We start from the raw sequence: 13,545 nt of genomic DNA, 5'->3' as shown, positions 1-13,545 counted from the left end.
AGATTCGGCCCAAATTGGGGACAGTGATTTGACTCCTTGATTGGGATCACTGTCCCTGATTCAATTTGGCCAAATCCAAATCTGAAGATTCGATGTTGATTTGAAGAAACAATGATTCGGCCATAGACACCACTTTAAATGTTTTTTCTACATACCTCAAGGTACCAGGTGTGGCTCGTGAACACTGCGGTGCTAGGGTGGATGGAGCATCCCTCAGGAGCACAGGGGGGTCCTCCACATGTTCGGCAGTGAATCCAGAGTGGACTGAAAGTAGTTCCAGCCCACTTCTGGGACTGCCGGGGAGCACACTGCCCCCTCCCCCCCAGCGATCGGCCACAGGGGAACCCCAGGTGCCCCCCCAGACCCAGGAAGCACCAGTCACCAAGCTGGGGGAGCACAGGGGGCCCCCCCGTGTGCTCCCCAACAGACCCAGAAGTGGACTGGAAGTGCTTCTGGTCTGCTGCCAAGCACGCTGGGGATCCCCCCATGCTCCCATGGGACACTCCATCCACCCCAGCATCACAGCGTTCACGAGCCACCTGGTACCTTGAGGTATGTAGAAAAGCCATTTAAATCTGTGTCTATCTCTAATCTCCAAATCTTTCTGAATCGATTCGGAGGGCTCCGATTCGATTCAGAGAGATTAAAGGGTCTCCTGATTTGATTCGGATTCAAGATTCAGCCACTGAATCAGGCCGAATCTCCGCTGAATCGAATCAGGGACCAAAGCTTTGCACCACCCTAACAGACACCCCAAATCTGCAAAAAAAAAAAAAAAAAAAGAGGAATGGGAGAAAACAGGAGAGCACACATTGTTCATGACCGCAACTGCCACAGCACTGGGCCTGTTATAGGTCACCCAACTGGGAATATGAGATGTTTATCATCATCAACTCCTATTACCAAAAATCTAGGGATTTGTGTCACAATCATGGCCAAATCAGGGACTCATTGTGTACAAGTACACAGAAAGGGATGCTCTTTGCCCAATCTAAAACTGTTCTTTTAGATAAACTCTACACAACATCAACATTTCCATATCACAATCCTACTGTACATCAGAAAAAAGGGGGCAGTCTCTATGGTATGCCGACCATTTTGATCCCTTGGAAATATTTGGTGATAATTCCAGATTTAATCTAGGTTAGATTTACATTACATCACAGACAAAATTTTTTGAAAGCACCTAACTCTTGCACCAGTGATTAGGCACTTAGCAACCTAAGTGTCTGGAAAGGGCCTAATTCTCTTTTGATTTAAGTACCTACATACATTTTATCTCCAATCTAATGCTGTATTTAAAAGTATTTTTACTTTTACTCTATTTAAAAAATTTGTAAAATGATTAAAATGTCATGCTTGTCAACCAAAACAGCGACAAAGTGTTGATGTTTTTATATTTATACTATGATTCCTATCCAGCATCTATCACAAGGTCAGCTCTTGTTCCCTTCCGGGAACACGTCTGTCTATAAAACCTGATAGAATCAATCACATTTTAAAAATTCAATGTAATTTCCTTTTCCCTCTTTTTTTTTTTTTAAATTCTAGCTATCAATATACAGGAGGAACAAAACACAAAAACACACTAAAAAGAAATCCAATCATTATTTTTTACAGAGAATGGGAACTGATTAGACAGATGCATACGTTGTATACATGTGTTCCTCAAAGCATACAAAGCACAAACATTTATACTGGGAAAGATCATATCAGGCTGTTAAGTGGTTTGCCTTTTTACAAATGAAGCTATCTGATTAAGCGGTGCTGTAATTTTTGTATTCCCGTTTTTTTTATTTTTTAAATAACTCAGGTGAATTAAATATTTTATATTAACTGACAGGACTATGGATTTTGTTGAATTGTGCCATAAAACAGAAACAGGTAAGAAGGGACGCTCAAGGATAAAAGCATTTTGACATTTCTGAGTGCTTATTTTTGAACTATACACTGTAAAATTATCAGGCCAAATGGGTTCAAGCCATTACCTCTCTATTAAATGCCATTTAAGAACTGGCCCTGTAGGTTTTCAAAATGAATGCTTGAGTTTCCCCCTTCCAATTTAAACTTAATGGTTGATATTTTCAAAGGGACCAAAGAGAGTGAGGTGCTCAAGCTCCCATTAAAATTAATTTGGACTCCAGTGCCTACCTTCCCTCAAGCCCCATTTGAAACTCCCTGACTAAGTGAATAGCTGCACTGTGGGGCTAAATGGCCTCTCTGGAATCTAGGGCTGAAATCACAAGCACTTTCAACCACCACTGAAATTAGGAGTAGCAGGTAGTCAGCACTTTGCAGAATCAGGCCCCTGGTGACCATGAGAGCATAAGGCAAATCATTCAAGTTTTCAGTAGAAGGCTATTTTTCTAAAAGCATAAAAACCAAATGGCCACACAAGTTCTAAACTGTATGCACGCAGATCTATGCAAATACAGAAAAATGATCAACATCTCTTTTGGAAAGCTCTTATCAGTTCAATGCAGATAAAGACAGAGGTCGAGAAAGAGGCATATTTAAAAACACAGAAATCATCTGGCTTGTTTTATTGAGTGCTCTTCAACCACTTAAAAACAGGCTCCCTTTAATCTGCTGCAAAGTTCCTAGGCTACAAACTAAATATGGTAGTTTTCTTCCCAAGGTGACCTTCACTGGTTTAACATGCTGGATGTTTGGCTTCCAGAAGAGATAGTAAAGTTGAGGTGGAGTATATCTGATCTACTCTTTGTGTTGTGACTGTTGTGTAGGGATTGAAGCAGCAAGGTACGTAGACTGAACAACAGAACAATAGTTTGGGGAGGAATTACTCACAGAGACCTCATTGCAAAATTCTGCATGAAGGAAGGTTTTCTCTATCCAAAAGAAGGCAATTGCTCAGTTCTACTATCCCTTCTTCCTGGCTCCCTGCTAAAGGAGGTTTCAAAGAGAAGAAAAAAAGAAAATATGCAGCGACATATTTCAATGCCTGCGAGTTGAGGCTATTTAATTATACTTGGAAAAGACTGCAGCAAATTCTAGCTCTGAAACAACAGGTACACAGAAAAACACAAAGGAGCAGCATTGTGCAGAAGCATGCACATTTACATCAGATACAAGGCTTCAGTTCCAGCTGAGGAATCTCAAAGGCATAATAACTGAAGTGATTTTAAAAGGAGACCTAAAATAGAGTAATACAAAAATGCCCTCTCGTTCTGTGGAGTTCAAAAGCATGTTCCAAACAGACTCAAAAACATGTGGATTCGTCAGTCATGCCACTCGCCTCTTCTTCCTCCCCTACCCTCCCAAGTTGCTGCCTCTGGAAAGACATCTCGCTGGAGGAAGGTGGCCTCTGGGAAGCTCCTCCAATACCTTTGGCTAATGGAGGAGCAGAGGCTTGCATGTCTCATCCTGTCAGAGGATGTGCTGCTGCTGCTGCACTGGGGTGCTGGTGGCAGTGGGAAAAGTCAGGTGAGGTGGCTCTCCTGGGGGTTCGGCTGTGAAGGAAGGGAGAAGGGTCAGTTCCAAATCTTCTTCCATGAAAGGTGACTCAGCCTTGTGGAAAGACCAATTGCTTACAGCATGAAACAACCACTGGCCTTCGCACCGTGTTAACGACCTTGAGCTCACTCGAGGTAAAAAAAGCATAGTGCAGACACAACCTGAAGTGTCTGGCTGAGCAAGAAGAGTACCACAGCTTCTGACTGGAGACCTACATCGGAAAGGAAAGGAAACTAATTGGAACTGAAGACTATTGATTTGCCCAAGGGCTTGGAGAGGAAATGTATGGAAAATGTGAAGAGGACAGGTGTGGACTATGTTGTGTAAAAAGTAAAACTCAAGCTAAGCCAGAGCAGAGTAGAAGCAAAAGTCTCAGATGCCTTTTTTATTTGAGGAATGGGGTGAGAGTTAAAATAGACTAAAGCACATTTTGCATAAAGTTTCAGGGAAGTTGCAGAGGAAGAGAACGAGGTGCTGGCTGGGACAGAGTGTACATACATGTAGATAGAAATATAGATATAAAATGGGGACCATGTCAATTTTTAATGCCACTTTTATTAAATCCATGCATTAAATATAACATAAAATAGATTTAACATCCGTGTTTCTGAGGACATCCCCAGTCCTACTCCATAAAACTCTTTCCCGTTAAAAAAGGGATGAAAGAAAGCCAGTGCACACTTAAGAGCAGGACTAGATTCACTGTTTTAATCCACAGGGGAAGAACAGCAGTTCCTGGTACTCCAGAGAAACCCTGATAGCAGTACTTGATTGGAGGGATGCACTGAATTCTTCTTCTTCGGCAATCCCTCATGGTCAAGGATGGATGTCTTCCATGATTGTCTTATCTGTGTGGCCAAAGATGACTGATGAAGCTTATCCAGATTCAACAGGCTCTACTGCAGCTTGGACACGTGTTTTCGTGTGGGGTGGGTGGCTCTGGATTCTTGATTTGGTCCACGACACACTGTTTCTGCAGCTCCCACTTGGTTGTCATAAGGTTTCAAAGTACGGAGATCCCTGCAGCAGACTCTCTCCATTTGGGCTGGTCCTTGGTGATAGTCTCCCATAAATTGACATTAATGTTGCATTGTTGGCCTTGAGGATGGCCCTGAAGCATTCTCTCTGCACTCCTCTTGAACATACACCTTGGCTGAGCTGGGGGAATAAAAATTGCTTTGGGAGTCTGGAGTTGGACATCTGGATGACATTGGCAGCCAAACAAAATTGATATCAGATGATCATCACCTCAATACTTGTGGTTTTTGCTTACATAAGGACACTAAAGTTGATGCATCTGTCTTCCCACCGGATTAGGAGGATCTTCCACAGGCAGCATTGATGGTGCAACTTTAGATGTCTCCTGTACATTGTCCATGTCTCAGCTCCATACATCAAGGTGGGGATCATGACTGCTTGATAAACCATGAGGTTGGCTTTAGATCTGATCTCATGATCTTCAAACATTCATTTTTTCAAGCATCCAAAGGCTGCACTTGCACATTTGAGGCAACGTTGGATTTCTTTGTTGATGTCAGCCTTCTGCAAGAAATGGTTTCCAAGGTACAAAAAATACTCAATGTTCTCCAGAGTCTCACCATGAATCTGGATTAATGAAGCTGGGGATTGTTCATTAGGAGCTTGTTGGTGGAGAACTTTAGTCTTCTGAATGTTAAGTGTCAGTCCCATTTTCTTGTGTGCCTCAGTAAAGACGTTGACAATTGCCTGAAAGTGTTTCCGAGTGAGTGTACACTCAGCATGCTCCATCGTCAGCATGCTGGAGCTCAGTGATTGAGGTCAAGGTGGTCTTGGTTTTGGCTCACAGTCAGTTGAGGTTGAACAACTTACCATCCATTCAGTAGTTTAGCTCAACTCTGGCTGGAAGCTCGCTGGTGGTCAGATGTAGCATCACAGCAAGAAATATTGAGAAGAGTGTTGGAATGATGATGCAGCCTTGTTTAACTTCTGTCTTAACCTCAAAGGGATCTGTGATGGATCCATTACTGAGAACCATTTCTCACATACCGTCATGAAGCAGGCAGAGAATAGTGACAAATTTTGATGGACATGCATACTTCAGAAGGATCCTCCACAACATTTCTTAGCTGACAGAGTCTTAAGTTTTCATGATGTTAAAAAAGGCCACTCAGAGAGGCTTATCTTGTCCCCAGCATTTCTCTTGCAGCTGGCAAGCTCTGAAGATCATATCAGTTGTGCCTCTTGATGCCCTAAACACACACTGAGATTCCAGGAGGAGCTCTTCAACATGGGGAAGGAGACTGTTCAGGAGGGTTCTCAAAGTGATCTTTCTGTGGTGCATAGCAAGCCGATCCCTCTCTAGTTTCCAGTTGGACTTGTCTCCGTTCTTGAAGACTGTCACAATCATTGTGTCCCTGAGGTCATCTGGGATTTTCTCATCATTCCAGATCCTTAAGATGAGGGTGTGAAGCTGTGATGTGAGCTCCTCTCCCTCCTGCTTGAAGATTTCTGTTGGGATATTCCATCCTGTCCAGATGCCTGGTCATTCTTCATCTGCTTGATGGCTTTGCTCACCTTACAAAGGTTGGAGGGATTCTGAGATCATCTCTGACTGGGTGTTGCGGGATGGACTTGAGAACACTCTCATCAACAACAGAATCTTGATGAGAAGGTCTTCAAAATGCTCCTTCCAACAGGCACTGATGACTCCTCTTTCCTTGATCAGGTCTCCTCCATCCTTACATCTCAAAGGGGTTGGTCCCTCAGTGCTTGAACCATGGATGGCTTTGGTGGCACTGAAGAAACCACACATTTCATGGATGTCAGTGATATGTTGAGTCTCCTTAACCTTGTCTTTCTACCATTTATTATTCATAGCATGGGACCTCCTTTGGACCTCTGTCTTGGCTCGCTGGAGATTCAGTTTCTTTTGCTTGAAGTTGATGTCATTTTGCCAAGCACAAAAGGCCTTGCACTTGTGATCAATCAAGTCTTGGATCTCCCAGTTGTTCTCATCAAAACAGTCTTGATGTTTCCTGGTGGAAAATCCAAGTGTCTCTTCAAAGGCGCCGATAACAGAGGCCTTGAGGGCACCACTCACGCTGCTGACATTATCCCATTGTTGCTGATTGGAATTCACCAGTCTTTTGTTAAGGCACTGGTGGAAGAGGTCTCACTCACTTGGGTCCCTGAATCCTTCAATGTTGATCTTCTGTTGGCATTGCTTCTGCTGCAGCCCTCATTTAGTTAGTCACAGGGACTTCTGAGTCATGCCCCTTTATACCAGCCTGAAGACCTGATGTACTAAATTGGTATTGTAAGGCTCTATAATTCTGGAGTGGTGGTAAGCATACCCCTGTCCATACAGTGACTTATATTTGACTTTTCTTCAGTAGCTCATGTCTAGCCTAATGTGGAAAACAGCTGAACCATTTTGTTTTTACCCAATGCTGTTTAAAACTTTTAAAAATGGAAACAACCTTGACCTTGCACAGGACCAAAGCCTAATAAAGATGCCAGCGTAACTCCCAAGGTCCAGCTCTTTGGATACATTACTATGCTAATAGCATTCCAAAGCATGTCAGGCATCCCTGAACACACAACACTTGCCCTGCAGAGATTACAAATCAACTTGAGGCAAAATGCAGCAAGGGAAGTAATAGAAGAACAGCAGCTATAGGAGAAGATGGACAGAAGTAGCATCTGGATTCATAAGGAATCTGATAGGCTACCTGCCTGGTACTGACCGCAGTTTGTGAATATGCACAGACAATCATGTGCAGTAGGAGCAGTTATTCAAGAGATAAAACTGGAAGCCTTTTATCTGAAGAACAAAGCACTAGGACCCCCCAGCACTGCTATGGATTGTAGCCAGGCTGAGATATGCAGGCTGGTATGACTGTCATTCTACTAATCTATTTTATGTGCTGCTATTTTATCATTCCCATGACTAGGCTGAGATTCTGCCATTTCCCTCAGTGGTTAAAAGCATGGCAAATTTACCTGCAAAACAACACTTCTAATGTCCCAGAAATTCTCACCTTGGTCTCAGTCCTCCTTGTGGTTCCATCTTCAGAAGTCACAATAGACACATGGGAAGTGGGAGTGCCTGGATCTTCCTCCACCGTTACAGTCTCCTCCACCATCTCTTGAGGCTCTTGCATCATTGCTATTGAGGTCTGGTTGCTGGGGCTTTGCTCCTAAGGAGTAAATATGAAATACGTTTGTCACGTATCTGAGCACGACTTAGCAGAGATGCATTTGCACTTTTGTTTTGTGTTCTAGTGTATGCAACTGGATGGGCATACAGATTCAGAAGGGGAGAGAGGTTATCGACAATGTGAGATCATGCTGGCCAGACTAAACCTCTGCAAGCAAAGAACATCTGAAGCTGCCATCAAGGAGCCTGAATTTCCAATGGACCCTTTCTTCATATTTAAGCTTGATTTGCACTTTCCCTTCTATGCTTTATCCAGCGGGAGAGGGGCAATATCTGCCCAGAAAAAAACATGCACCATGATCAGAGCAAACACCACCACTGGGTTTCAAAGCAGTTCATCTTATTTGTTATTAAAAACTCACTTCCAACTGATAAAACACTTTTCACACCTCAGTAGCAGAGCGTAACAAGGCCATAAATGATCTATCAAGGCCTGCTAGTTACACAGAACTATAATTGACACACATCGTCCGCAGCCAAAACGATAATTATGGATCTACGACTAGCCAAAACTAACAGCCGAACTGCTGGTGGCACTAGTGGGAATTCACTCCCCTTCTCAACTCTCCCTGCAAAATTCTGTAAAGGCCTAACTAGTTACAAAATCAATTAAAAGTTTTGTATATATACACAAAGCGCAGTGAAGTGCTGAACAGAATCAAAAATCTCCTCTAGATCAAAGGATGGCTCCCTTGGGGCCACTGTCTGAAGATAATTCTTCTGCTTCTCACAAGCAGAAATTACTGTTTTCTTTTTTATTTTCCTCATGCAATTTTGTTCCTCACACGGCAGCAGAAATCAGAAAAGGTTCCCCACTAGGTGAATGAAATTCAGAAGTTGCACAGTATGTGGCCAATAAGGAACCGATTTACAATACTGAGAAATGATACTTTTGCAAAACACTTTGAAGGCAATACAGTATGGTATAACTGCCGGCTATTCTTTTGCCCCCAAAAGCCACTGGACTTCATGAATGCATAGGGGTCCAACCCACTCAAGACTCAGTGCAAAATTAGAGCCTATATTTCCTAAGTCAAGTCCTACTAGACATAGTATCTTTGACCTTCCTGTATAATTATTTCAAAAAAGAAATGTTTGAAAAATAGGAACAGAATGCACTGCTCACTGATCCTCCTAAGAAATTATTGTGAGCAAGACGGTATGTCTTTTCACTTCACAGACAAACAAAATGATAGGGAATAAATCTGTTGCTACGCAGGTGCTGAGTCTAATTATGTTGAGACTTAAATATCCTGCACCTGTAAGTAGTCTCATCACCAGGAAACCACAGCATATTGTTTTTGTAACATTTTATTTAGGAAATTACATTTCATCCCCATGATATGGTAGACTGCATCCTAGGCAGCGACATGCCTGCTATTGAGCTCTAAAGGAGAAAATACTTTCAAATGTCTTTATGCTGCTGAAAAGGAGCAGGGCTTTGAATTCTCTTGTTCAACTCCACAGGGAAAATATATTTCATTTAATCCTCACATGATCGGTAACCTCCTTTGAAACGAGCTGGCTAAGGTGCCCTTGTTCAAGATGTTGTATTTATTTACAGCTATATTGTGACGTTATAAAGAATACCTGTTCCTTGCAATTCAGGCTTACATTTTAACTTGCAAAGAGTTTTTCTATTCAGGTAGATGTTAATATTAAGCCACTTGCAACATAGTTCAGCTGCGAGGACGTGAGCCTGAAGCAGCCATCTTGATCATATTGGAGCATGGATAACCGTAGAAGAACAAACATGCTGTACCAAATACATAGGTGTAGGTAGGCGCAATGCCGTTTTTCCCCTCTGAAACCACAGCATATGTAAGATGGCAAATTTGTCTGCCTGAGCAAGGTTCAATAAAACCAAGAGGAAAGACCTGTTTCAGTTTACAAGCTGCCATCTGTCTAATCATTGGGGCCAGTGACTACTGAATCTTATGAGTATATTAAGAGCTTAAAAGTTAGATTGTGCTAGATCCGCAAATTAACTGGGAATTAAGTCCTAGGACAAATGGATCGATATTTACATATTTCACAGAAAAACCATCATATGACTTAACTCCAGCTCTTTACAGAAAAGCCATTTCCCCATCCCCTTCCCCCCAAAAACTCTTCACAACAATCGGAAGAGTATATGCTATGCATAAAAATACAGCGACATGATATCCTCCATCAACTCGGTCCCTTGTGATCCCTTCCCTGTAAACCTTCCTGCTATTCACAAGCAACCACAACCAGTGGCAGATTTAGCGTTAGTGCGGCCTCCCCCCCTCGGGCCCCAGCCAAGAAAAAGAGCATTCGAGACGGCAAAAAAAGGGCGAAGCAAATTCTTTGCTAGACTACTTCAAAAAACCACGTTTACAGCACAGGTCGCAGAAGAAGTTTGCAGGATGCAGAAAGCCTGGACCGCTTCGCGACTTGCAGTGCTTATTAAGTTCAGTCATTTGTCAAATTTGTCCTGCGTTTTGGGGCCCCGTGCCACCGCACGGTTTGTGTCGTGGTAAATCTGCCACTAACCTCAACACATCTTAAAGATGGGACTTGGGGGCTTGTTTCTCACCCCAAAGTGCCAGCCCTATTCCCCCTTCTTTCTCACTTCTGGGTACATTTTGCAGCTCCAGGATTACTTCGTTGCTTATCCTTCCCTAAGTTCTTGTGAGGCAAGCCCTGCTTTGTGATGATAAACCTGGGGAGAGGGGAAGATGGCAAGGAATGTTTGGTTCTGCGTGTTTCTGCAACGTTTTCTACCTCAGGAAAAAAATTAAATCAAGTCTTCCATTGTATTCAGTCTGCCTGTGGGCAAAGCAAATCTTGAAAGTCTGGCACTTAAACACGAGCAAACTGCAAACTAGTGCATGCTGACTTTAAATGAACCCCAGAGCTTGTTTTTATCCTGTGGCTGCTGCTAAAATGACGATCCAGGGAGATTTGGTAGAGATTTGCATTCCTAAAGGACAATGCTATCAGTAGGGAAAGAGTGTCCTGAGCTTCAAAAGATTAAAAGCCTGCTGAATTTAAGGCAGATTTCCCAGTACAGGCAGCTACTGAGGCTGTGTCTGCCTGGATCTTCCCTCCCGTGGTATGAACTATCTGGGGATGCTATAAGTGAAGGGAATAAAATGGCATCCAAACTCCTGCCCCCTGAGTTGTTTTCCAGGAGCTTGGTCTTTAATCTCTGAAACCGTCATTTTATGTTCTTAATTCAAGTTTTTGATATAGTAACAATAGTATGGAAAAAACACTGGGTCAGTTATCCTGGATTTCAAGTCTCAGTTAACACAGAAATTGGGACACGTTACCAATTTCAAACACTTCATAGACATCAGCAAGGAAGGACACTCTCTTGCTAAACACTGTTTTGGCCAAAGAAAAGATTCCAAATATTTTACCAGTTAAGCTTAATTATTTAATATCTTGATACAAATTGACTGGCCAGACATTTTGGTATATACTAGTCTCAACAGCTTTGAATGACATAAGCACTGCTTCCTCGACAGACCGTCTGCGTGCCAGCTCTATACTCTGGGTTGTGAAGGAACGAGACAGCAGTCTGGATACACTCTGCAGTCCTTTGCCTATTTTCCTTGGGCACTAGCAAGGCAAATTTACATTGTATACCCCAACCCCCTCCACAGAGCAGCCGTGCTTGTTATCACTTTAGTCTGGACCTCCTGAGTGTCATAAACTGGGACTAAGGAGACAAAAAGCACACAGTCTTCCCCGTGAATCCATGTTGTTAAAAGAGGAGAGTCCCAACTGAGAGCCAGCGGCTCTAAGGGGATTGCTAGAAGCAATTAAGGACTAGCTCTGAAGGAGTTTTCTCATGGATCCGGCAGTCAAAAAGCAGGCTGGGATTCTGAAAGGTCCAACCAGAGTTGTTCATTATCTCCTTTGATCTACAGGGGCGGCTACTTCTAATTTATCCATTTACAGAGCGATGATCCATCCAGGAAAACATAACACTGCTTACAATGAGACTGAAGCAGGATTTCCCTTCCAGTAAATCAACATATTGCAAGGAGTTACTCAGAGCAATCACTGAGCATAACATACAAACCACTGAATCTTTTACTGTCACAGAAAATCGGAAGACAATACCATGGTATTCAAAAAAGAGATTGCAATCCAGTCACTGCAAAGTGCATCAAAACTCAAGGCTTTTCCCCTTGCCTTTTGTCAGAGTACGGGATGAATTACATCTCTGTTTATCTGTACTTAAATCTCTAGCATCCTTTAAAAACAAGTTATTAAAAGAAAAAACACAATCTATTTATTCCCAGCCTGTAAAAGTTTAGTGCAGATGAAATGTCTAAAAACCCACTAAAACAAGCAAGAACCATTAAATAATAGTAATTCTTTCTCTCTCTCTCTTTGGTTAAAAATAGAGTTATTTTCCATTTGAGGCACATATCTCCTAAGGCCTTCTTTGCATTAAAATATTGCAACCTCAACAATCATCACGATTTCCATTCCTAGGGTTGTATTTCCATCAAAGCAGCTATTTTATATCTTTTTAAATAAAAGAATAACCTTCTCCAAGAGGATCACACCTCCTACATCACCTCAAACCAGTAAACAGAGTTGTTCATTATTCTCTGCCTATAAAACAATTTAAAGAGTCAGCAAATAATATAAAATTATAGGAGATTGCCACCTCCCAGGAAAACAAGCCCTCTTCAGAAACTTTCTTCTAATAATCACTCTTCCCAAGGCATCTTTTGTTTAGTGGACCGCAGTAGAGACTATCCAGGTTGCTGCTTACTTCAGGTTACCATCAGGTATCAGGTTTAAAGGCTTTAGTAAAGTACAAAGGCTGTATCTACATCAGTGGGGCATCTTTGTCCACAAAAATGTAGTATAGACAAAGGCAAAATGAATGGTTTACTGTGAAATGTACTACATATCTGGGCATAGTTAACGATCTCAGACAATATTTCAAATTGAATTAAACAAGAATATTTTATCTCTCCTGGATGGGTTACCTGCTGAAAGCCTGATCCCAGCAACAATTTATTTTAATGGGTCAACTTACATGTCTGGTGTTAGGCACAAATAGCTTGTGCAGGTTCAAAACTCTGTCTATACAGTAAAGAAGAGGTATCAAAAGTATTTCTGGCCCATGGAGCCACAGTGTCCAGCTCACAGGGCTCCCAAAGGGGCTGGAGCAAGCAGAGGCAGGGCCCACCACCAAAATCAGGGGTCCAGAGCCTCACTGGGCATGTGTCAGCAGCAGTGCACAAGCCATGGCTGCATTAACCCCTGCACCACCACTGCTTGCCCTGCCACCACCACATCCGGATTTGGGCCATAAGGAGCCCTGCGGTCCAGATCCAGCCTGCAAGGATGGGTGAGTTTGATAACCGTGGGTCATTTATCTGACCAACAATTTGCCGAACCATCCAGCTGTCACGGAGAGCCGTGGTGACCAATGGAAGAGACCGTTTTACCGAACAGGATAAAACTGAAACAATCAATGAAGTGTGTATATATATATATGCTGTATATCAGAGTTCATTTAATATGTACCTGGTTATTGGCACCAAGTTGCTGGTGAATCAAACCATTTGATTTCACAAACAGGTTTCGGTGCCAGTGAACTGTGATAACTGACATCCGTAGGAACTACTTCACAGTCAGGGCGGCTAGGATCTGGAACCAGCTTCCAAGGGAAGTGGTGCTGGCTCCTACCCTGGGGGTCTTTAAGAAGTGGCTTGATGTCTACCTGGCTGGGGTTATTTGAGCCCAGTTTTCTTCCTGCCCAGGCAGGGGGTCGGACCTGAAGATCTGCAAGGTCCCTTCCGACCCGACTTCTATGATTCTATGACACTCCCATATATTAGAAAAATAACTTGGATTCAGGTTGGATATTTAGA

The 13,545-nt window shown here is 42.7% G+C and overlaps 1 protein-coding gene across 13 annotated transcripts in view; it reads right to left on the bottom strand.

The window, feature by feature from the left end:
* ARVCF (ARVCF delta catenin family member) overlaps positions 1–13,545 on the bottom strand; it is a 447,669-nt gene that overhangs the window by 130,053 nt on the left and 304,071 nt on the right. For all 13 annotated transcript variants that reach the window (XM_059713468.1, XM_019486607.2, XM_059713469.1 and 10 more), the window contains one exon: positions 7,494–7,652. In XM_059713468.1, the coding sequence (XP_059569451.1) occupies positions 7,494–7,652 (159 nt within the window). The remainder of the gene's footprint in view (positions 1–7,493; positions 7,653–13,545) is intronic.

This window comes from Alligator mississippiensis, chromosome 10 (genome assembly GCF_030867095.1).
Source record: "Alligator mississippiensis isolate rAllMis1 chromosome 10, rAllMis1, whole genome shotgun sequence".
Classification (NCBI taxonomy): Eukaryota; Metazoa; Chordata; order Crocodylia; family Alligatoridae; genus Alligator; species Alligator mississippiensis.
The sequence above is the reverse complement of the archived record's forward strand: the minus strand, read 5'-3'. Positions and strand labels throughout refer to the sequence as shown.